The 25,641-nt window shown below is 45.7% G+C and overlaps 1 protein-coding gene across 6 annotated transcripts in view; it reads left to right on the forward strand.

Annotated features, from left to right (window-relative positions):
- Positions 1-3,844: 3,844 nt before the first annotated feature.
- Positions 3,845-25,641, forward strand: part of GPR161 (G protein-coupled receptor 161) — a 58,414-nt gene continuing 36,617 nt past the window's right edge. Inside the window, exons 1-3 of one of the 6 annotated variants that reach the window (XM_035719379.2) lie at positions 3,845-3,958; positions 7,273-7,476; positions 9,724-9,847. In XM_035719379.2, the coding sequence (XP_035575272.1) occupies positions 9,832-9,847 (16 nt within the window). In that variant the 5' untranslated portion in view covers positions 3,845-3,958; positions 7,273-7,476; positions 9,724-9,831. Of the gene's footprint in view, positions 3,959-7,208; positions 7,477-8,003; positions 8,064-9,077; positions 9,215-9,723; positions 9,892-14,375; positions 14,475-25,641 lie in introns of those variants that run through there. The other 5 variants (XM_049112352.1, XM_025430465.3, XM_025430466.3 and 2 more) reach the window with 5 other exon arrangements.

Raw genomic sequence — 25,641 nt, forward strand, 5'->3', positions numbered from 1 at the left:
TGCTTATTGAGCAGCTGACAAAAGGAGCCTGTATTAGGAGAATCCTGAGTACTTTTTGGTAGCCTACTTTTAGTTTCTGTACAACACTTGGAAGTACTCAAATCTATTCCTTGCCAAATATTTCTACTTTCACTGATTCAGGACCTTGCAGTCCCCCAGCCTCTCTACATTTTCACTTTTACTTAACACTTAACATAGAACTTACTATATACCAGGCCTCATTCTAATTGCTTTGTGATTATTAACTCATCTAATCTTCCTAGGTACTGTTACAATCCATTCTATATGTACATGTTTGCATGTAGAAGAGTATGTCTTAATCAGTTCATACTGTTGTGTATACCATAGACTGGCTTAAGCAACAAATATCTATTTCCCCAGTTGTGGAGGCTGGGAAGTCCAAGACCAAGGTGCCAATAGGTCTCACATCGGATGAGGATCTGCTTTCTGATTTGCAGGTGGCTATTTATTTTTGTACCTACCCGTGGTAGAGTTCAGACAGAGAGAGGTAAGCTCTGTTGGACATTTTCTTAAAGGGTACCAATCCCCTCCCAAATCACCTCCCACAGTCCCTACCTCCAAATACCATTATAGAGGGGATTAGGCTTCAACATAGGAATTTGGAGTGGGGGGGCCACAAACATTCAGTCCATAGCAGTGTGTGCGTGCATGTATCTACACATTGACATTTACCGGACACCTACTATGTGTAGGATTTCCACTCATTGTGTCATTTAATCCTCACAAGGACTTAGTACAACAGTGATCCTCAGATGATAGATGTGGATGTTGAGGAAGAGAGAAGGTACATAAGATGTCTTGGTAGGAGTGAGAGAAAGAAAGAATTGAAGTCCTTAATTTTGAATTTAATGAATGGAGATGTCTATCAACTAGCAGTAAGTCATCATGGTGACTAAATGAAATAATGCAGGGGATCCTTGGGTAGCTCAGCGGTTTAGCACCTGCCTTTGGCCCCGGGGTGTGGTTCTGGAGTCCCAGGATCGAGTCCCACATCAGGCTCCCTGCATGGAGCCTGCTTCTCTCTCTGCCTGTGTCTCTGTCTCTCTCTCTCTCTGTGTCTCTCATGAATAAATAAATAGAATATTTTAAAAAAATAAATGAAATAATGCAAATAAAATGCCAAATAAGGAAATTGATACATAGTAGGAGCCCAATATATATTTGTCAAATAGGATTGTCTACTTCCCTATAGAGACCATCTTTGACAAAGTTGCCTGGGTTTGACCGACACAGAGAATCTACCATCCTGACAGCAAAAGATATTCTACAGAAATTTTCAAATACCTATATTTCCTATAATTTTGGACAGATTCTTCTTCCTTCTCTCTTGCCAACCTGTATACACACACACACACAAACACACACACACGTACACACACACACCCTGTTCTCACCCTCAAATATGAGGCAGAGTGCAGAGACAAGACACCTTCCAGTGAGTCTGCAGACACAGACTCATGGATGGCTTTGCTCACAGGTGGACATGACCCAGAGTACGCCCATGCCTGTGAAACCAGTTTGTAGATACATTGCTCCCTCTTCTTTATATATGGTTTTCAGTGTGCTAGAGCTATTTTATCAGCCATAATGTGTTCATGTCTTCTTTTATAAGACTTCAGCATTTTCTAGAAATACGCACAGTGTCAAGACAGAAGAGAAAACTACTTACATGTGTGATATCACAAAAGAAGGAGGAACTAAGGAGAAAGTTTGGAGGCTTGTTTCCATGTTATCCTGTGCATCAGGATCACCTGAGGGATGTGCTCGGCAAGATGCAGACTTCCAGCATGCTACCCTAGACCTTATACACTCGATAGAGAGGTAATTCTGAAGTCTAACACACCCTTTTAAAATAACAGATATAACAACCTTTTAGTATCTTGAAATAGAATTCATAATAACAATCTATTTACACACCGAATTTTGAAACTCTTAATATTAGTAATAATGGGAGGTGATTATATCACTCTTCTAGCCATAATTTTCATCACATCCAGAAAAACCAAAGGATCTGTAAGACTTTGCACAATCTGGTCTCCTGTTTCCTGTCTGAACTCATATCCTATTTTTCTACCTCCTAAGCATGCTTCTCAAGCCACACTGGTCTCATCACTATTTCTTAAACAGCCTAGATAGATTGCCTCCTTGGGGCCTTTGCACTGCCTTTCTCCATGCCTGAAACATGCTTTCTCAGATGCCTACTGGGCTGACTCCTTAACATCAAGCATTCTCTCAAAAGAAAGATGAATGGATAAAGAAGATGTGGTTTATGTATACAATGGAATATTACTCAGCCGTTAGAAACGACAAATACCCACCATCTGCTTCAAGGTGGATGGCACTGGAGGGTATTATGCTGAGTGAAATGAGTCAATTGGAGAAGGACAAACATTATATGTTCTCATTCATTTGGGGAATATAAATAATAGTGAAAGGGAATAGAAGGGAAGGGAGAAGAAATGGGTAGGAAATATCAGAAAGGGAGACAGAACATAAAGACTCCTAACTCTGGGAAATGAACTAGGGGTGGTGGAAGGGGAGGAGGGCGGGGAGTGGGGGTGAATGGGTGACAGGCACTGAGGGGGGCACTTGACGGGATGAGCACTGGGTGTTATTCTGTATGTTGGCAAATTGAACACCAATAAAAAAAATTATTATTGAAAAAATATTTATTTGTTGACCATTTATCTGTGAGTTTACTTCTGGACTCTGAATTCCATTTCATTGATCTATGTCAGATTTTATACCAGTGCCATACTGTTTTGATCTCTATAACTTTGTAATAAATTTGAAATAAGATACCTACCTTCTCAGTGAAGCTTTCCCTGATGACTCTTTAACCTTTCAAGCCCCACCCCCACTCCTGAACTTCATTTCTCCTTCCTGGCTTTCTTCTTATTATTTTTTAAGCACTTTATCACTGTCTAAAATAGAATATATTTTGCTCTATTTTATTATCTTTTTTACTGTGTCTCCCTCATCCAAATATAAGCTCCATGATGTCAGGGATTGTTGTCTTTCTTGTTTACTGTTGTAATTTTAGGGCCAGGCACTGGCATATGGTACTCAGAAAACTGTTGTTGAATGAATGAATAGCAACATGATGCTCATTTCAATATGTTAATCCTACTATATGACACTGTGAATTGGTCAGACACTTGAAGTTGTAGATAAGATCCCGGTGACTGTGACATATATAAATGCAGACCGGGTCACTGAATTTTTGTTGGTAAATCCAATACCATGGGGAGCATTGTTAACAAGGATGTGATTTTCCAAACTGATAAGTCTTAGTGAGGTTTGAACAAATCAAAGTACGCTCTTCCTTTCAAATTACACAGGAATAGCATTCCTGGACGCACTGGTATGTAACAAAACAAAACAAAACAAAACAAAACAAAACAAAACAAAAACCAACTTCTTTGTGCTTAGTTGTAAATAGTTTGACTCTAGACTTGGAAAATAACCACTTTGTGGGTCTTTTAAAAATCACATGTAAAGGCAATTGTTCTCCTTGTCACATACTTCAAGATATCTGGTATCCTTGGCCTTATCCACTAAATGTCTAGAGTACCCTCTAATCATTGTGACAATCCCAAAATGCTCCCAGAGATTTCCAAAATGTCATATTGAGAGCTGCTGAGTTAGATGTTTTCTGTTTCAAATAACAGAAATTAAACCTGCAGTGGCTTAATAAAATAATATTTTTTGCTTCCTATAGCTGATCAGTCTGGGGGTATATCAACTTCAGGGAAGGCTTCATCAAGGATCAAATGATTTAGCTGGCACCTCAGTTCTACTATTTCTCATTCTCTCTTTCCTCAGATGTTGGTTCCACCTACCCAGCAATCTCACCAAAATGTCCTAGAGGCTTCATCCTGACCCAAGAGGCCTGCGGCTTATCTCCATCCCTGAGCCAAGCATCTGGCTGGAAAAAGTATGAAATGCTGACAATGAGAGTCCAGCCCTGGGGTTGGGGAGAGGTCATCCTGTGCAAACCTCATGACTGACCCCCTGGGGGAAGCAATGGTTTCCCAAAGGAAATTTGAGGGCATATTACCCTTGGGAGAGGGAACGGGTGCAGAGCAGCAAACAGCAGCTCCCCTAACTCCTGCCGAGTCAGTCTCTCCAGGAGGAGGGCCTGAAACAGCATTCTAACAAACTCCATATGAGATTCTTTTTATTTTAAAAGAGCTTTATTGGACATAATTTACATACCATAAATTTCATCCCTTTAAAATGTACGAGTCATGGGTTTTGGGTATACTCACAGCCTTGTACAATCATCACCATAATCTAATTTTATAACATTTCCTCCCCTTTAAGGGAAACTTTGTATCCACCAGCAGTCACCTGCTACCACCCCACCGCAGCCCTAGGGGATCATTAACCTGTCTCTATGTATTTACCTCTCCCAGCTATTACATATCAATGGAATCATAACAATATGCGGCCTTTTCTGTTTGGCTTCTTTCACTTAGCCCCATGGTTTCAAGGTCTGCTCATGTTGGAGCGTGCATCAATACTTCATCCCTTTCTATGACCGAGTAATATTCCACCACATGGATAGACCACATTTTGTAACCAGTCGTCAATTGACAGGCAATTGGGTTTGTTTCTGCTCTTTAGCTATTATGAATTATGCTGCCATGAGCATTCATATATAGATTTTTGGGTGGATGTAGGTTTTTCTCTCGTGATTTAATACCTGCAAGTGGAATTGCTGGGTCATGTGGTAACTTTATGTCTAACATTTTGAGGAACTAACAAACTTTTCTAAAGTGGCTGCATTATTTTGCATTCTCACCTGCAGTGTAGGGTTCTAAGTCTTCCCTATCTTCCACAACGCTGGTCATCATCTTTTTCATTATAGACATCTTAATGCTTGTGAAGTGGAATCTCATTTGTTTTCATATACATTTCCCTGCTGATTAGTGATGTCCAGCGTGTGCTTATAGGCTCTTTCTATACCTTCTTTGAGGAAGTGTTTAGATCCTTTACCCTTTTTAAAGTAGAATGTTTTTCTTTTTATCATTGAGGTGTAGAAGTTCTTTATAGATTCTGGATATAAGTCCTTTATTTTCCTTTTTTTTAAAGATTTTATTTATTTATTCATGAGACACACACACACACACACACACACACACAGAGAGAGAGAGAGAGAGAGAGAGAGAGGCAGAGACACAGGCAGAGAGAGAAGCAGGCTCCATGCAGGGAGCCAGACATGGAACTCGATCCCAGGTCTCCAGGATTAGGCCCTGGGCCGAAGGCAGATGCTCAACCGCTGAGCCACCCAGGCGTCCCAAGTCCTTTATTTTCCTATTCTGTGAGTTGTCTTTTTTTTCATGGTGTCCTGGGAAGCACTGAAGTTTTTAATTTTGATGAAATCCAACACATCAAACCTCTCTTTAATCACTTGTGCTTCTGGTGTTGCAGCTAAGAAATCTCTTAGGGATTCTTGAGAATCCTAAAGTTTGAGAACCAGATGCCCCTTAAGACAGATTTTAGCTATTTTTATTTTTTTCATTTAATTTATTTAAAAAGTTGGCCCTGGTCCTATAGTGGTGAATAAGCCAGATAGGGTTCCTGCTCTCATGGAGTTTGTATCTACCAATGGTGGCATACTATAAGTAAATAAAAAAAAAAATTAGATATGCTATACATTGAAATAAATTTTATATAGAAAAAGCATAGGGAGCTCTGAGAGAGAGCAAAGGTTAGAGAACCTCTTTTGGACTGGTCAGGGAAGACTTCTTTGAGGAGGTGACACTGAAGATGTGAAGGGTAAGGAGTCAATCTTTGAAGAGTAGGGGAATAATATTTTTTGCAGAAGGAACAGCATACTCACAGTTTTGCTTTGACTAGTTTTATGCAGACTACTGGATTGGAAAAATACTTTATTTTCAAGATGTCTTACCATATGCAGATTCCTCAAACAGCATTTAGGATTCACTTGGACAAAGCCTCTCATTATCTTAGTTCAGAAATCTTTGGGGGACTCCAAAAGGAATTACTTATGACGGTGCCTCGGAAAAGGAGACTTACTATGTATCTCTCTTTTCTTGAAAACAATTCTCACACAAAATCCATGTCATGTTTTTCACACAACTATACATGACTTAAGTGAAATAACTGATAACAATTTTTCTATCTTTTCTCTGCCTCCAAGTGACTACTGCTTACAGCTCATTATTAGCTCCAGAAGGAAAAAAAAAATCTTAAGAGAGCAATTGAAAAAATGCATTTGTTGGCAGCAATTTCTATCCTTGCATGTTCTAAGCTTATGAGCTATGGGAAGAAAAACCTTTGTGATAAATAATATATTTGATAACGAGCATCAGGGGAGCAAAGGCTTTCAGTTGAAGAGTTCAAAATGAAATAGAAGAAGTATGGGAAGGGTGTCTTTTTACATCATGAGTGGATATGAAGGCACAAGATCCATAATTGTTTTTCTTATTCTCTCCGCGCCAACCTATTGTGTATCTTCTCAGACCTTTCTTAAATAACAACTTTCAAAAGGGCTCTCTCTCAGCTCTCAGGCTCTGTGGCACCAGATGTCTTACTTACATTATCTCATTTTATCTTTTTAAATGCAACTGATAGGTATGAGTATGCCTATTTTATATATGAATAAGCTGAGATTCAGAAAGGTTAAATAAATAACTCCCTCGGGGTCACAAAGATTAGCCAGTGCCACAGTCCATGCTGATTAAAACAAACAAATAAACTAGGGACTTCAGAATAAAAGTTTAAAATAATCTGCTTTAACACACTGCTTTAAGCTTCTTCAGCATCTGGGTCTCTGGTGACCTAGACTCTGAGAGAAGTTTCAGCTTCCGGTTTTGGACCAAATAAAGCATCCATCCCATAGGAATATTAAGGCATCCATTAACTTTTTTTTTTTTTCCCTCCCCATTATTCCATTTGTCCCTGAAGACGAGCTGGTGTTTGGGAAGTGCTAGACAGTAAATTATTGCTTTAAATGGTGCTTCAGTGGCCTAATAACAATAAGGAAGCAGCTCCCACAGTCCCAACCGGTAGATAAGGGAATACTTAATGCCTTCATCAAAGCAGATGGATTTCGGAGGAATCTGGGTCCTGCCCTGGGCACGGCATCAGTTTTCGCTGGAGTTTGGTGAACTGCGCTTTCTAAATTCTGACCTGAGTCTTGCAGACCGGGTTTCTCTTTCTCTCTCCCTCCTTCCCTTATGCAGTTCACCATCGGTCTCAACTTTTCTTCCCCTTATTTAGGCTGCAGCACAGAAGACGCAGGAGGCCAGCGGCCGGTCCAGACCGACGGAGACAACAGCACGAGAAGGAAGGGTTCTGCCGTCGGAGCTGGCGGCGCCGGGCTCTGCGCGCCGTCCTGATCGCCGCTGGGCCTCGCGGTCCGGAGAGGAGCGGAGCCGCGCCGCGGGCTGTGGGTCCAGGGCCGGCGGGACGAGGAGAGGTGAGGTGAGCAGCACAGGCCGGCCGGGGGCGCGGGGCGACCGCCAGGAGGGTGGGGCGGCGCGGAGCCCCCGGCGACGCCGAAAGTGTGAGCGCGAAGGCGCGGGCAGCGAAGGGGGACGGACGGCCCGAGGGCCGGGACTGGGACGGGGCGACCGGCTCAGGGAGGGCCCGGGCGGGGGGCGAGACAAAGAGCGGCGGGCGCGGCGGGTCGTGGGAAGGCGGGGAAGAGCGCGCGGGGAGGGCGGGCCCGGGGGGGGGGCGGCGCGGGGCCGGGGTGGGGGGGGCGGGGTGGGGAGAGCGCGGGGGGAGGGGGCGCGGGGCGGGCCCGGGGGGGGCGGGCCGGCGGAGGAGGGGCGCGAGCGCCGCAAAGTTACTTGGCCTGCGCCCGCCGGGGTCCGCGTGCTGGCGGCGGGCGGCGGGCGGCGGGAGGAGCGCGGCGGGGCTCGGCGGACTGAAACCCGAAACCTCCAGTCTGCGAGCGCGGCGGGGAGGAAGGAAGCGGCGGCGGCGGCGGCGGCGGCGGCGGCCGAGGCGAGAGGCGGCGGGGCCGGGCCCTGAGCGGCGGCGGCGGCGGCGGCGGCGGCGGCGCGGTGAGCCGGCGGGGTCCGCGGGCCGGGCGGGAGCCGGGCGGAGTTCCGGGCGGGGGAAGGCGGGAGGGTCTCGGCGCCCCTTCGCCCTCGCCTCCCCGGCCCACGGCGCTCTTCTTTCCCCGCGCCCCCCCCGGCCGCGCTCCGCCTGCGCGTGGGGAGCCCGAGCCCTTTGTGGGAAGACCTTGGGGGCGCGCCCCTCCGCTGCGGCCGGGGGCTTCGGTCAGGCCTTTCCCGGCCCGCGCCGATTCCCCACGCCGCCCGCAGCCCCTTTCTAAGCCCCCCGGGAGGGAGGGCAGGGCTTGCACGCGCGGGCCGACAGGGGCCGTGCTCGCTCCGGGCAGGGGGCTCACGCCGCGCTCGGGGACAGACGTGGGGGCGGGGGGAGCGGAGCGGCCGCGCCCGGCGGCTGGAATCCGCGCGCACCGGGGGAGCCCCATCCTCCCGTCCTCCCATCCTCCCGTCCTCCCGTCCTCCCGTCCTCCCGTCCTCCCGTCCTCCCATCCTCGCGGCCGGGCTCGGGGCGCTGTCTCCCCGAGGCTGGGTGGGAGGCGCGCCCAGAAGTCGCCGGGCCGACGCGGGGTGGGCGCCTCGGCCCCACTCATCTGTCAGAGGGAGATTGGGGTAGCTTTGGGGGGACTTGGCCAGCGTCCCGGGCCACAGCTTCACCCCGTGCCACCTTTCAACAAAGGCATGTGAGATGAGAACGTCTGTTGGATAGCTGGGACGCCCTGGTGCGCTTCCGAGAGGTCTGCTTTCCAGTAACCACACAGCTGGGCATTGGCATCACTTTATAGCACATCTCTGTGGGCTTTTTTGTTCGCTGTTGTACCTTTCATCCGCTTTTTCGAAGTGCTTTCAAGAGCAGGTCATTTGATCTTCTTCACTGTAGAGTAGGGAGGTGGTGTGGTTTTGGAGGGAAGGGACCTTAGTGCCTTGCTGAGTCCAGTGGGGGTAATGGTAACTTCGGGCAAGCCTATCTCAGCGTGCTAGAGGCTGGGGAGGATGGACGTCACCGGGTCTCTTTTTTGGGGTTCACCCCAGCCTCCTCTCTCCCAGTGACCTGGCCCTGGAGCTGAGCTGGGGAGAGTCACTGCATCAGGGAAATAAGTGGCCTTCCCTTCTGACCCATCTTACTGCAGCCACTGAGACAGGTGAGAAGAGGCATTTCCCAGGCCCTTCAAGCAGAAAGAGGAGGCAGGAGGACTTCAGATCACACAGACACAGGCTCTTCAGCCACCTTTCTTTAACTGGGATTTGTGTCACCCATTCCTGTCACTTCTTCCAAAGCTCCCCTCTTTTCTTGTTCTGGTCCACACCTATCCTGTTTTGTACCTGTAAGATGTTTGTAAGCACTTGTCATATACACTTTTTAATATCATTTACTTAACAGCCGGTGAAGTGCAATTAGCCTGTTTTATAGGTAGGGAAACAGACTCAAGAGAGGTAAGTACTCGGCTCAGGGGCCAGGATCGAACTCAGGTCTTTTGACTTTGGCAGCGCTTTTCACACAGGCAGGTCCTTGAACGCAGGACTTCTCCCGGCCCCAGAGTTCTACCACCGTGGCAGGGAGATTAGGGACTCCTCAAGAAGAGGCCTGCTTAGCATTTTAGAAACCAAATCCAAAGCCTCTGGTACTTATACCATTCTCTTTGTGTTGCAGCCCTGTGTGGTGGGAGTATCAGAGACGGAGGACTGTGTGGTCAGAGGGGCTGAGCTCTTTGTTTGGGTTCCACGGAAGGCAGAATGGGCTGAACTGGAACTGACCTAAATGTCCACCAAAGGAGGTACAGTTCTGTGGTGTAAACTCTGCTGCTACCTGGGCTGGTCGGTAAGCCTTGCTGCAGGAGGAGGGCTGGCAAGGGGTTGGGGGGGTGCCCATTGCTGGCTGGGAGCATGACTCGTTATAAAAAGACATGCAGGTGCCCCAGAACTCTAGCACATTATTGCTTGACCTGGATTTTAGGGGAAGCTGTAAATTTTCATGGGAATAAAAATCTCATGTTTTAAAAGTTGGTAACCAATTCAAAACAGTTTTCAAAATGTGCAGGGCAACCAAATTATGTGTGCAGGCTGGTTGTTTGCAGACTGCCAGCTTACAACCTCTGGGTTAGACCTCAGGAAGCAATGGGATGCAATAAAGCATGACTTGAGGGGAGGAGTGGTGTCTTCTAGCTGTTTTTCCTTGAGAACAAAAAACATCAACAAAGCTGGAGATGGCTATCAGTCCTGTCTGAGTTTGGAGGAAGGGTTGACTTTATGACTCAGTACTTCATTCATTCAGCCAGTGCTAATCTCATCTGATTCTAGTCTTACACCATGAGAATGCTTACAACGGGTATTATCTGTTTCCTTGGCCAGTTATGGGCCCAGCAGGCATTCAGGGCAGATATGTTCAGGGAAGCTGGGAGCATAAAGGAAGGCGTGTTCTATGTGAGCTGGAGTAAAACAGCAGGAGGCACATCAAATTTGGGCTTGGGTTTGTTTTTTACTCAAGTAGCAGGTGAGGGAGTGCTACATCAAGAGCAGAATCTGAAGCCAGGCAGCCTGTACCTATCCCTGCCATTTAACAAACCTGTGACCTTGGATAAATGATAGAAAGCATGCCTAGAGTGTAGTAACTTTTTTAAAAACATGAATTATTATAAGAGATTTTTTAAATGTATAGATAAATAAAATTCCCTGCACTTCTGCTCCATTCCCTGTCCTGGCTGAGAGGGAACCACTGTAAGTATATGATTTTCTAGGTCTTCCTCAGTGCCTGAGTATATGCCAACGGAGCCTGGAGGTATAGTTGAATATGTAACACATAGTTTATTGATACTATATTATAAAACGTGATAAAATATTCTCTGTATTTCCAACTTTAGGACCAACCTTAATATATTGAAAACATTTTTATTTTTATTTTTATTTTTTTTAATTTTTTTTTTTTATAAATTTTTATTTATTTATGATAGTCACAGAGAGAGAGAGGTAGAGACACAGAGGGAGAAGCAGGCTCCATGCACCGGGAGCCCGATGTGGGATTCGATCCCGGGTATCCAGGATCGCGCCCTGGGCCAAAGGCAGGCGCCAAACCGCTGCGCCACCCAGGGATCCCTGAAAACATTTTTAAAGATACATATGGGGATCATATATTATTGTGTGCTCTTTGACTTATTTTTTTGACTAAACAATGGGACTTGGATGTCTTCCAGTATCAAAAACATAGGGGTGCCTGGCTGGCTTAGTCAGTGAAATGTGTGACTCTTGATCTTGGGTCATAAGTTCAAGCCCTATGTTAGGTACAGAGATTACTTAAAAAGAAATAGAGGGGCACCTGCATTCCTCAGTTGGTTGAGTGTCTTCCTTCAGCTTAGGTCGTGGTCTAAGGGTCCTGGAATCGAGCTCAAAGTTGGGTTCCCTGCTCAGCTGGAGTCTGCTTCTCCCTCTCCTTCTGCTCTCCTCCCTCCCCCTGCCCCCGCTCATGCACTCTCTTTCTCTTAAATGAATAAATGAAATCCTTAAAAGAAAAAAAAGAACAGGGGTAGCCCGGGTGGCTCAGCAGTTTAGTGTCACCTTTAACCCAAGGGTGTGATTCTGGAGACTCAGGATCGAGTCCCATGTCAGGCCCCCTGCATAGGAGCCTGCTTCTCCCTCTGCCTGTGTCTCTGCCTCTGTATGTGTGTGTCTCTCATGAATAAATAAATAAAATCTTTAAAAAAAAAAAAGAAAAAAAAGAACAAAGGACATAGATATACTTCATTCTTTTTAATGGCTGCATAGTATTTCGTAGTATAGATTAACCATAATTCATTTAAACAATAGGTTATTTATGGGCCCTTAGACCCATTCCAAGCTCCTCTCTTACAAGTAATGCTATTGTGAACACACATCTCTGTGTACATGAGAGTATTTCTGGATAAAACTTACTCCTCCAAGTGAAGCTGGTAAGCCAAAGGGTATTTTACTTTAAGCATTTATTTAAGTAGATTTCCCTTTGTTTACTGGGATCTGGTGATTATGCAGGAAAAAAGATTGAATTTATTTACTTAGGTTTACTTTGGGGATAGATAGTATATATAAAGCACAACATTCAAAGGGTGTAAAAGGTAATACCTTCCTCCTACCTCAGCCCTTTTTCCCTTTTTGGACGCAACTAATTTTTCCAGTTTTTGTGTATTTATCTGGAGATAGTCTGTGCATCTGTAGGCAAATAAAATGTGTCTTCTGTTTTCTCCTTCTAAAAAATAAATATAGTAGTATTCTATTCTGCTACCTCATTCTGCTTATGGAGTTTTACAAAGTTAACAAACCTCTTAGAGACCATTCCCTATCGAAGTTCTATGCATTTTAGGTTCTCCCAAGTTTACATTTAAAAAAAAAAAAAGATTAATCAATGTACACTCCTTCACATTGCCCCATGAAATCCTTTTCCAGTTTTCCTGTCGAATTGTGATTTCATCAATTTTTGAGGCTCTTCCTAAATTCTGGACTTTAATTCTTTTCTTGTTAATACATCACATATCTTGCCTTTTATGTGTTCCTCCCCAGTTTTGCTTTGCTATGCCTTTGATGTGCCCAAGTGATGACTTTACGCAGCTGAATCTGTATTGCTTTTCTGTGGAACTTCAAGTTTTTGGGCCTGCTTGGGAAGCTGTCTCCTATCTCAAGATTACCTGTTCTAATATTTTCTCTTTTCCTTCCATTCTTTCTTTGCTTTTGTTCATTGAAACGTATTTTACATTAATGTTTCTTTTCTTCTGTCTTTTCTCAGGTTCCCTCATCTATGACACTGGGGAAGTCGGGGTTTGAATTTGCCTGTGAGCCTCGTTAGTCCATACGGGAGCTCTGTTTTCTTTCATGTTTTAGAGGAACTTTTTTGTTTTTAAATCAGGTCTTAAGGATGGGCTCTTTCCTGGGTGGGAGAAGATGGAAAATGGGCATTCTCAGCAGACACATTGCTGTGCAAAGTCATGGAACAGAGGAATAGCACTGGGTGTTTGGAGAAGTGGGAGTGATTCAGAGAGCTGCAGTGGAGGGTGCTGCAAATGAATGTGTTGTGCAGGTGGCTGGGCCAGGCCTGGCCTGACCACGCTGGTTAGGAGTCGATCAGTCTAGCAGCGCTGGGGAGTGGTGAGGGAGACCAGAGGTAAGAAGATGAAATAGAAATGTCCGGTAGTCATTGTGGGGAAAGATGGTGAGGCTTGGAGCTGGGGTAGTGGCAGTGACCATGAATTTTGAGTTAGAATTTACTGATGCAGTAGATGTCTGTGATAAGGAATGGAACCAGCCAACATTTATTGCTTTACGTACAGCATCTCACTGAAACCTAGCAAGTCCTATGAAAATTTAAGGCTCAGATATGTTTATTAACCTCCCCAAGGTCACACACTCAGAAAATGTTAGTCAGGGCCTTAGCCCCCTCAGGATTACCTAGCACGAGTACTCTCTGATGTCCTAGGTTTCTGTGTTGAGTGATCTGGGTGGGTGGTGATGTTTTTCCTAGAGTAGTGAAAAACATGAAGAATAGCATATTGAGATGGTAGACGCAGAGACGATGAATTCCATTTTGCACGTGTTCTAGCTGAGGTGCCTGGGTGTGACATATGGGAGGAAACACTCACTGGGTGGGTGGATATGAATCGGGAATTCCAAAGAGTTGTCCAGGATATAGATGGGGATTTTGGAGTCCTCACCATTTAAGTTGGTATATAGAGAGAGCACACCGAGAGAGATGCTAGGTATTGAATGGGACTCCTTTTACAAGTGATGAAGATCCAGTTTACATTGGCTTAAGCAGAAAGGAAAGTTATTGGCTCACACCACTAAAAAGCTCAAGAGTGGCTTCAGGCATGGGTTCCAGGTTCAAACGATTTTGTTGGGACTCATTTTCTTACCTGCTCTGGTCTCAGGCTCTCCCTTCAAGATGGCTAGGGAATGCTACCAGGTTCAAATCCAGTGGGAGAGGGATGTCTTTCTCCCAGCTACCCCAGCAACAGGCCCTATGCCTCATAAACTCAGTGGCTCAGAGGGAGTCGGAATGTACTGGTTGGCGCGGCATAAAGCATATGCCATATCCGTGAAGGCACATGGACTTCAGGTCTACAAAGGGTGACTCTCCAGGAGAGACTTGGGGACAGCTCTCAGAGCAAAGGGATATAGGGGGATAAGCAGTTAATTTCCTCTACAGATGGGAGAGGAAGAAGTAGTGTGGCAGAGGGCATCCTGGTAAGCAGTGGCACTGACGGGCGCTTAAGGAGGCATGTTGGATTTGGTGAAGAAGTCATCCTTGCTCAAAATAAAGACAGTCATCTGTTTGACACTTGACAGGGACTGCCTTCTAGAGGGCTCACCTTCCTACCTGCATTCTACACCCCACGGTTCTGCGGAGCTGTAGTGACAGGACATTGGGCTCTACCGATGATTACGGTAATCACATATGTAGCTAAGTAACTCACTCACTTCTCTGGGCTTCTCTTTCATCATCTGTAAGATAACATGGCTACACTGAATTGCTCCTGTGGCCTCTTTTAGTTCTGAAATGCTGGAGATGAATGAATCTCATCACTTCAAACCACCTTGTTACCACAACTCTGGTCCAAGCCTTCACCTATCACTTAGGCTTCAGCAGCCACCTTCTAACTGGTGTTCCTGCCTCTACCATCCCCCCACATCTGTTCTTGACCCAGTAGCAATGTGACCCTTTTAAAACATGTCAGTCACATTGCTCCAGGGGTCTCTGTCACACATGGGCTTTTATCCATGCTCCTCACCACGGTCTGGTACCCTCTGTGATGTCATCTAGCTGGTCTGCTGGTCCCTCTTCTACTTCGCCCCAGCATTCTCACCATTCCTTAAACTCAGCAATCTCATTCTGCCTTAGGGCCTTTGAACAGGTTCTTCCCTTGGCCTGAAATTCCTTTGCATTGTTTTCTGCTTTGATCAACTCTCTCCTGGGAGAGACCTTCTGACTACCCACTCCCCCAATCACCCATTCCTTCCCCTTTCACCCTGCTCTTTCTTCATGGCATCTACCACTATCTGTAATTATTTTGTGTATTTATTGTCTCTTTGTTTACGGTCTGTATCTCCTCACCCATGAATGTGAGCTCCGGAAGAGAGATTTCGGTTCCATTTTCAGTTCTGTGTCCTAGTGGCTTAGCACAAAGTAGGAATTCAGGAAACCTTTCTGGGGGTCGCTGAGTGACGGATGGGAAGGGGGAAGCTCGGAGTATCCAGGAACCCGTGGCAATGTGGTAAGGGTGGGAGGGGACATTCTGTATTCCTCAGGGCTTTTTGTGATGGCCTCTGTCTCAGATATAGTCATTAGAAAAAAAAACCTACTGACCCAATGTGAAGTCCATTGTGGGGCTCGATCTCATAACCTTGAGACCATGACCTGAGCCAAAATCAAGAGTCAAACACCTACCTGACTGAGCTGCCCTGGCACCCATTTATTTCTTTTTTTGGTAGCTCATTACTAGTGTATAGAAATGCATCTGATTTCTGTGTGTTAATTTAGTATCCTGGGACTTTACTGAATTCATTCATTAATGTTTGCTTTTTAAGATTTTTTTTTTTTAAATTGAGAGAGAACACAACCAGGGGAATGGCAGGCAGAGGGAGAAGCAGGCTCCCCACTAAGCAAGGAGCCTGAAGTGGGTTTCCATCCCAGGGCCCTGGGATCATGACCTGAGCTGAAGGCAGATGCTTAACCTGCTGAGCCGCCAGGCACCTCCAGTTTTACTCTTTCCTTTGCAATTTAGATGCCTTTTATTTCTTTTTATTGCCTAGCTGCTCTGGCAAAGTCATATAATCCTCTTGACAATCACATAAAGTAGGTTAATTTCACTCTCTTTTTCCTGTTGGGGAATTTGAAGCTTAGAGAGGTTACATGACATACACAGGTCATATGAAATTCAAACCTAGTTTCTGTCAAGGTTCCAAAAACTGGTTTTTATATTGAATATCAGATCAACTTAGATATTAAAGAGTAGGGGGCATATAAAATATTTTCTCCCACATGCAAGGTGCTGTTGGGAATTCATAGGGGAAACTGAGGAAGAATTAATAAGTTTTCTGGAGGAGTAAATGTCCTTACCTAAAATAAAAACTTGTGCTAAGACCTGCATATTTTGACAGAATAACTAAAATGTAAAAGGAAAGCTATAGGTAGTAAGACATAGGAAGGGTCACTGTGGAGGTGGAATGTTCCAGAAAGTTTTCTTCAAAATTTTACTGTTAAGGGAGATCTTGAGCTAGATATTATTCACATAAGTGGCAACAAAGGTCAGGGACCAGGAATGGCATATGGTAGTGCTTTCCAAGCTTCCCAGGCTGTGTGGATCCTCCTCTCCTTTTAACATCACTTCAGCTGGAGAAAATGCTTAATTACAAAAAGCTGCTTTGAATCAATAACGATGTGAAAAACGAATGTTAATTTTATCGACCACAATGGCATCTGTAGACATTTGAAGAATAGTAGTTCCATATGCAAGACTTCATTTGTTTGGTCTACAGACAGTTAACTGCCACCCACAGTCTGGAAAGCATGACTTTGAGGATGTGTGATAGGATAGTTTGTAGAGGAAATAAAAGGGAAGATATCCAAGAACTAGTAACACTCTGCCTTGTTACACAGGCCAGGGCAGGTAGGGTCTGTCTCTTCAAGAAGTAGGCTTGGCCTTTTGGAAAAAAATTTTTAAGATCTTATTTATTTATTCATGAGAGACACAGAGAGAGAGGCAGAGGCATAGGCAGAGGGAGAAGCAGGCTCCCTGTGAGGAGCCCGATGCAGGACTCGATCCCAGGATCCCAGGATCACTACCTGAGCAAAAGGTAGACGCTCAACCACTGAGACACCCAGGTGCCCTAATTTTAGTATTTTTTTAAGTAGCAAGAAGGAAACTGCAATATTGTTGAGCCTCGTTAGTTAGATTTTATACCACCAGAAAGCTGGATACGTAAGTGCAGACAAATATACTATACAGTGAAGGTCTAACATTACAATTTTCCAAAAGATTTAGAAGTGATACTACTTTAAAACATTTAAACAATGTCCTCAATTTTAGCAATATGAATTTAGCTTGCTAGGCTCTAGGAAGATAATGAATAAAACAAATAAGGGTAAAAGCCAATTAACATAATAACATTGTTTATCTCATGGTAGAACTACCTAGTGTGCCAGGATGCCCTGTGTCCCATGGTTCATTCACATATTCAATTATTTATCACATATATTGAGTACCTGTAATTTGTCAGTCACTATTCTAACTGGTGAGGAAATTTGCAGGACAGAATTTCTTGTGCTCATGAAGCATATAGTCTTGAGGGAGAGAAAGGCATTAATTAACAAGATAAATAAATATGTACATCTGTACTAAAGAGAAAAAGTAAGGAAAGGACTGGAGCCACAAAGTGTTGGAGAGGGTTATGAAAAGCAGTGTGGGCTGAGAAGGCCTTGCCCAAAAGGTGGTTTGAATTAAAACCTAGAGGAAATGGAAGAGCAGCCCCCAAAGATATCTAGGATAAGGGCATTCCAGGCATAGAAATAGTAAGTGCAAAGGCCCTGTGGTAGATGTGTGTTGATGTATCTGTGCAATAGTGAGGAGCCAGTGTGGTTGAAGTGGGTATAAAAAGCAGGTTTTATTACAAGGTTGAACAGTAATGGAGAGCTACATCATCTAGGAAACTGCAGGGCTTATTTTGAGTGATACCTCTTTAGGATTATGAGTAAAGCAGTGACTTGTTCATTTGTTTTGGCCTCTGAACAGGCTCATTCTGGTTGCTGTGTTGAGAATGGGGACACTATGGTAGATGCAGGTAGGCTAGCGAGAAAGGTATTTTAATAATCCAGAGAGAAGGTATAACATAGCCTGGACCAGAGTGATGGTAGCAAAGATAGTAAAACATAGTTGAATTCTAGAAGCATTTCAAAATCAGAGCCCGTAGATTTGCTAATAAATCAGATAGGAGGTGAGAGAGAGAGAGAGAGAGAGAGTAAAGAGTCAGGAGTGACTCCTCAGTTTAGGGTTTGAGCAACTGGGAGGATAGGGGAGCCATAACATGAGAAAGAAGAACTTGAAAAGAGAGGTCTGAGAGAATCTAGTTCCGGACGTGCTAGGCATGCCATGCTGGTGACATCTGACTGGAGATGTGGAGTCGCCACTTGCACCTATGAGTCGGGAGCTCTGGGGGAGTGGCACTGGCTTCTCTCTGCCAGAGCGAGAGATCCTGCCGGGACCATTGGCCCACCACACTCATGTCTGGCAGCAGCGGCAGGTAATTGGGAGCCGCCTTGGGCAGTCCTGACCTGGCCTGACCCAGCTTTGCCTTTGGGAGCTGCTGGGTCCCAGTTCCAGGCAGGATGGCTGCGGGCCAGCACGGCGGAGGCTTTCCCGAGCCTGCCCTGGAAAAGCTGGCGTTTCTGCTATTCTCCCACCCAGGGGTATCATGTGGTCTGGGCTGGGCTGTCCAGTGGCCCTGGCACAGGAAAGCTAGCCGCCTTGTGTGCAACTGGAAGAACAGTTTCTTTAGTAGGTCTTGCACGACCTTCAGGCTGCTAAAACTTGCCCAGAGAGCTGTCTGTGGTCACACCCTCCACACTGCCCTCCCTGCCTTTTCTCTCTGGACTTAGGACTCTCCCCTGGTGAGTTGTCTTCATCGAGACTGCAGCTGGCTGCTTGTGGACTCTCTGGGAGGCAAAATGGACCATCCCCTGTCCCCGTTGACTGGGAAACACCAGGGTGATGCTGGCAGCGGCTGGTGTTGCTGATGGCGGCCTGGGACACAGGCCAGTGACCCTTTGAAAAAATTCAGCAGACAGCCCACAGCTCCACATCCAGCTTGGCGCGGTACTGAGTGTTCTCACATCCTCCACCGTGCACGACAACTGCAACAAAGGAGTCTGATGACCAGAAAGTTGAATTTCATCTTGCTGGAGACGAAGGGTTTTCCTTAGGGTGCTCAGCTGTGGGGTCACTGTGCCCGAGGAGCCGGTGAGGATGGTCCAGGCCGGACACAGCTCACACCCTCTCTGTTGCTGGAGGAGAGGACTCCAGGGGCCCTCTGACAGTGTGTGAGCATAGCCACTGCCTTCACTGGATGACTCCCCAAACCCTGTCAGAGGAGTGAGAGAGGAGGAATCCAGATACATATGTTTTTCAGCTTTTTAAAATTGTATTTAACATAAAGCTTGCCATCCTAGTCATTGTTACTTCACAAATCAGTGGTACCGACTACATTGTGCAGCCTTTCCCACTGTCCATCTCTAGAACTCTTTTCATCTGGTAAAACTAAACCCATTAACCAATCCCCCTCCCTTCCACCCCTCCCTCCTGGCACCCACCATTCTGCATTCAGTCTAATTCTGGCCGCTCTGAGCACCTCACATTAAGTGCGATCATGTAATATTTGTCACTCTGTGGTTGGCCGACTCCATTCGACATAGTGTCCTCCAGCTTCATCCATGTCGGAGCCTGCGTTAGAATCTCCTTTGGAAAGCTAAATAATATTCCAGCCTGTAGGTGTTCCGTGTTTTGCTTATCCGTCATCACTCAGCGGATGCTTGGGTGCTGCCTCGTTTTAGCTAGTGTGAATAATGCTGTTGGGAACATGGGTGCACAAGTATCTCTTCGAGACCTTGCTTTTAGTTATTTTAGGTTTATAACCAGAAATGGAACTGCTAGATTGTATGGTAATTCTGTATTTGACTTTTTGAGAAGCCCTCATGCTGTTTTCTGCAGCGGCTCTTTCAGTACATTCCCACCAGCAGTGCAGAAGGGCTCCAGTTTCTCCACATCCACATCCTCACCAACACTGGTTGTGGGGTTTTTCCCCTTATAGTAGCCATTCTAACGAGTATCAGGTGATATTTCCTCATAGTTTTATTTGCTTTTCCTAATGCCCAGTGATGTTGAGCATCTTTTCATATGCCTGCTGGCCATTTTATAGTTCTTTTTTACACACAGATGTTTTTTAGGTTGTTGAATTTTAGGAGTTCTTAATACATTCTAAATATTAGTCCCTAACCAGATCTATGATTTGCAAACATGTTCTCCCATCCTGTGTGTTGCCTTCTTCCTCTGTGGATAGCACTTTTAGATGTACAGAATTTTAAAATCTTTGTGAAGTCCAGTGTGTCTATTTTTTTCTCTTTCTGTACCCTTGTTTCCTGTCCAAGAAATGATTGCCAAATTCCATGTGGTGACTTTTTTTTTTAAATTTATTTATGATAGTCACAGAGAGAGAGAGAGAGAGAGGCAGAGACCCAGGCAGAGGAAGAAGCAGGCTCCATGCACCGGGAGCCCGATGTGGGATTCGATCCCGGGTCTCCAGGATCGCGCCCTGGGCCAAAGGCAGGCGCCAAACCGCTGCGCCACCCAGGGATCCCTGGTATATTTTTTGTTGGTTATTTAGGCTTCAGTCACCCTGTTCTCCCATTTATTTGTTGTTTCTTTCCCTCTTTCAATAAACTTATTATACCAATAGATCAGTAGCATATTTTAGACTTAGTAAATCTTTATGAGCCATTCCACAGACAGGGCAAGTATTCCCAGTAGAGGAGAGGCAGAAGCAAAAACAAATTGGAAATGGAAACATATGGCTTAGCAGGCTGGAGCAGAAAGCCCACGAACGGGTTGGTGGGTGAGAAATTTGAAATGTAGGTGAGGCCACACCGTGTTGAATCTTCTCCCATGGTGAATGGTTAGATTGTAGATAGATGGTAGCATCATAGCCATTGGACCAAGCTGTAGAGCTGCTACAACCTATTGTCCTCTCAAACTCAGCACTTAACCTTTCTGAGCCTCAGTTTCCCCATTTTATTTATTTAGCAAACACGTGATTCCAAACACTATGCTGAACACTGTAAAAATACTAACTCATTTACTTCTCTCACCAACCCTATGAGGCAGGTGCCTGAGCAAGAGAATTGTCCCCATTTTTCAGAAGGGAAGCTCATGTCCAGAGAGTTTAAGTAACATGTCAAGGTCCCAGAGCCAGTAAGTAGTGGAGCTGGGATTTGAAGCCAGGCTCTCTAATTCCAGAGTTCATGCTCTTAACCATGTTATGCTGTCTCTCTGAAACAAGGAGAAGCATAATTCCTACCTCTAAAAGTTACCCAGATGATCTGATGAGATGCTGCACATAAGGGCACGTTGTATGTCTCACAGTATTTTCCGAACACTTTATTATTAAAAGTAATTAAGCAACACTGTGGACATGGATGAGATTCTCAAGGGTATAGGGAGAAAGGGATGGATCAAGGAGCAAGCCTTGGGAAATGTCTGTGCTGAGGAACGAGGGTTTGGTTTTGGGAAGACCTTGAGCAGACTCACTGTTGACCTATGTGGGACAGGGTCACAGTCAGTGAGGAGCCCTGACCTCCAGCCTGCTAGTCTCTACAAATAGATGCCGTGAAGGGCAGTGAGGTACTCAAATGGATGACGCTTGTGCAGAGGGGACTGAAGCCAGGTCTCTCCCGCTGGCGCACCAGGAACCCAGTCGGGGACTGTAAGGCTGTTCGGATTCTGACTGTAGCTTTTTTTCCTTCTGCGGTGCATTTTCCCAAGCAGACTAGAGCTCACACCTGCCCTACATGTGAAGTGAGAGGCTTGGAACTAGGACATTACTAGGTTTGTGGTGGCCTTGTGGGGACAGGAACGAAGTGCACAGTGCATGGTAGCAGACTCTGGGCTAGCTGGGCAGGCCTCCCTCTGGGGTTGCTGAGGCCAGCTTGCCGCACTTGCCATTTTGGGGACAACTTTGATGTCAGTGCAGGGGAAAGATGGCAGGACGATGGGGATCCTGGGGATCCCTGGGGAAACCCAGGCATCTTGTGATCCCTCTCTGGCTCTCAGTGAGTTGTGTGGTCTGGTTTGAAAGTGGGAGGGGTGGGGTTTACTGTCTATCTCAGTTACCTTGGTGCAAAGCCAGGTAGCTATTAGAATCTTTTTTCCAACTGCACCTCCCCAGCTGGTGATTGTTGTGTATAAAGCGCTTGGAGGTGCTGAGATGAAGAGGACCTGAGAGAATTGCCAAAACAATGCTGTACTGACCTCACCTGGGCTTGTTTGAAGTGGTGTTTAGGAATACTTCCTCGCCTGGAGGGTTGTTTATTTGAGTATCTTATGTACCTGCCTGGCTCTTGATTGGCATTTACTTTCTTTAGCAGAGGGTAGCTGGTGGTCCCAGCTTTCGGGCTGCTCAGTCTCCTTTTTTTTTTTTTTTTTTAAGATTTTATTTATTAATGAGAGAAACAAGGAGAGAGGCAGAGACACAGGCAGAGGGAGAAGCAGGCTTCTTGAGGGGAACCTGATGTGAAACTCGATTCCAGGACCCTGGGATCACGACTTGAGTCGAAGGCAGACGCTCAACCACTGAGCCACCCAGGCATCCCTACTCAGGCTGCTCACAGAGTGGGGTGGCTGTGGAGGAGAAAGTGAACTAGGTATAATTAAGAATATCAGAAGAGAATCTTCTGCCAAAAGAATCTTTTTCTATAGAAGACTTAGGGAGAGGACAGGTGTGTCTCATCCTGTCTGGCAGCCCTGTGTTAGAGAAGTGTCTCCTTCTGACCAATATGGCCTCCTAGCAGCCCCCTGAGCCAGGGCCAGTTGTATGCAGGCTCTTGGGCTGAACCTTTTTTTTTTTTTTTTAAGATTTTATTTATTTACTTGAGAGAGAGAGAGAGAGCACACAGGTAGAAGCAGACTCTCTGATGAATAAGGACCCTGACACGGGGCTCCATTCCAGGACCGGGAGATCATGACCTGAGCCGAAGGCAGACGCTTTACCAGCTGAGCCCCCCAGGTACCCCCCAGGCTGACTCTGACAGCCTCACTTACAAGGGGTGGAGGGCAGGGGTGGCCTCCTTTTCTTTGTAGAGGCTTGTAGGCTGGGCCACAGATCTCCTGATCCCGAAGAGACCGCTCTCTGGGGATGAAAAGGAGTCCATGATGCTTGTGTCCATCAGTCTGCAGCAAGAAGGAAGAGATAAGAAGGTTTTTAGGATGAGGCTGAGGAAGGCCGAGCTGTGCCTGAGGAGTCAGCCTAATCTTAAAAAAAGGGAAGGTTCTCGGGATTAATCTCCAAAAAAGTGGGGTCTTGACATTTTGTATGAAGACCATGGCATATCAGAATATTAGCTGGGATTCTTTAAGTTGCAAGTGACAGAAACCCAGCTTAGCTGGCCTCAGTGAAGGAGAAAATGTACTCAAGAAGAACAAGAAGATTGAGAGTCTCAAATTATTTCATCAGCATCTTTGGATGGATCCATTGCATTCCCTCTCCCTCTCTCACTATCCTTCCCTCAGCTTTGCCCATGAGCGCTCTCCTCAGAGTGCCAGAGAGCCAGCTGCTCCACCTCTAGGCCCAGTTTATCAGCCGACCAAGCTCTGGTAGCTAGTCTGTCCTTCAGCAGATCCAGCCAAAGTCCTGAGTCATGTGGCCATAGCCAAAAAATGGAGGAAGCATCCTTTCCCATTGTGAAATCAGGGTAGACCTTCCAATGCTAACACTAGAGAGAGGGAGACCTGTGGGGAGAGCTTGCTGTGTGCCACTAGGCACTTGGTACAAATAAACGTAAACTTAGTTCTCATAATGACTACGAGGAAGATATATTCTTTTTATAGATGAGGAAACAATAAGTTTTTGTATCTAATAAGTAGAGAAGCTAGACCTCACACCCAGGCAGTTTAGCTGTGCTGTTTGTACACTTCACCTCCAGGCCACCGTCTTTTTCTGACAAATGTGAGATGACAGTGGTCTGAGCAGGAAGGATGGCCACTACAACTTGATGAAAATCAGAGTTCTAGGTAAAAATATGAGGTGAGATCATCCTATCCAAATTTGCACAATTAAACAAGAGAGGTAATCTACCCTTACCTTGTAGTAATTCTGTTTCTGCAGATCAAGGTACTTCTGGGATCACTTCTTGGAAATTACCATGCAAACTGGTTTATAAAACACAATAAATACCTGTCTCAATATTCCGTAACACTGCGTTATTTTTTAACCCAAAATAATACTGTATCAAGATTTGGCTTTGAATGACTTGAAGCCATCGCCAGGAATCCAACCCAGCAGACTGTTCACCGTCTCTAGGAATGGCCAAGAGGCCAAGGTAACTCCAGAAGAGGTACATCCGTGCTACACTGAGCCATGGCAGGAAAGAGGAAGGAATGTGAAGCCTTCCCTGGTAACCTGTCAGGAGTAACTTCTGATTCGTTTGTTAAAACCCCAGTCATGCCTCTCATTCTCTCTCTTTTACAAATAAATAAATAAATAAAATCTTAAGAAAAAAAAAACTACCTCAGTTATGGAACACATGTGTTGTTTCTTAGAGATACGGCACAAGGCAACAAGGCAGGGCACAGTGAGTGTGGGAGTTCTGAACCACCTTTGTGTCTGGCGGCAGAACTGGCCCACAGAGTGGTAATGTGAGTCACACGTGAATTTGCTTCCATTCAATGGGCCCCGGCTTGTCAGGCCCTGGGTAAGCGGGCTGCCTGCCAGGACGCCTTCGCTGGCTGGGGCAATCTGAGTCCTCTCTCTTGTTCTTTAAAGGTACACCCCTGGGGGATTTGTTGGGGTTGTGCCTCCCCACTGCACAAGTTGGGAGGCCTCCTGGCAGAGGCCGGGATTTTGGAGTTCCCTGGTGGGCAGCTCTTTGGCCCACACACCCCTTCTGCCTCCTGGGAAAGGTTGGACCAGAGAGCCTCAGCTCTGCAGGCAGCCCTGGGTTCTCTGGTCCTACAGTTCACAAGTGTGCCTATTGTAGGGCCTCTGGAGAGTAACAGGGGAGAGTACTGCTTTATTAATTCTTTTCCCTGTCCTTTCTATGGTTTTTTTGTTTGTTTGTTTGTTTAGGTTTCGTTTTTGGTTGTTTTTTTTTTTTTTAAGATTTTATTTATTTATTTATTCATTCATTCATTCATTCATTCATTCATGAGAGACATAGAGAGAGAAGCAGAGACATAGGCAGAAGGAGAAAGAAGCAGGCTCCATGCAAGGAGCCCAATGTGGGACTCCATCCCAGATCCCAGGATCACGCCCTGAGCCAAAGGCAGATGCTCAACTGCTGAGCCACCCAGGTGTCCCTGTTTGTTTGTTTTTTTAAAGATTATTTATTTGAGAGAGTGTGTGTACACATAAGCATGAGCAGGAAGGGGAGGGGCAGAGGGGGAGGGAGAAGCAGAATCCCTGCTCAGCAGGGAGCCTGATGTGGGGCTCAATCCCAGGACCCTGGGATCATGACCTGAGCTGAAGGAAGACACTTAACTGACTGAGCCACTCAGGCGCCCCTTCCCCTGTCTTTTGGATTTTAAGTTCTGCATCCTATTTTTATTCTTTTACATTGTTAATACTCATATTTAGCAATGACAAACTTCTGGAAGCTAGTCCTTCATCTACAGATAATTATTGAGTGTACCAACTACATACCACACACTTGTGCAGGTGCTGGGGAAGCAGCCCTAACCAAAGTTCCTGCCCTGAGTACATAATAATCTGGACTCTTTCTACTCTAACCATGCCTTTAAGAGCTTCCATTTTGCTTAGTATTTTAATTTTGCCCTGGTTTCAAAGCCTCTAAATT

Source organism: Canis lupus, chromosome 7 (genome assembly GCF_003254725.2).
Source record: "Canis lupus dingo isolate Sandy chromosome 7, ASM325472v2, whole genome shotgun sequence".
In the NCBI taxonomy this organism is placed as follows: domain Eukaryota; kingdom Metazoa; phylum Chordata; class Mammalia; order Carnivora; family Canidae; genus Canis; species Canis lupus.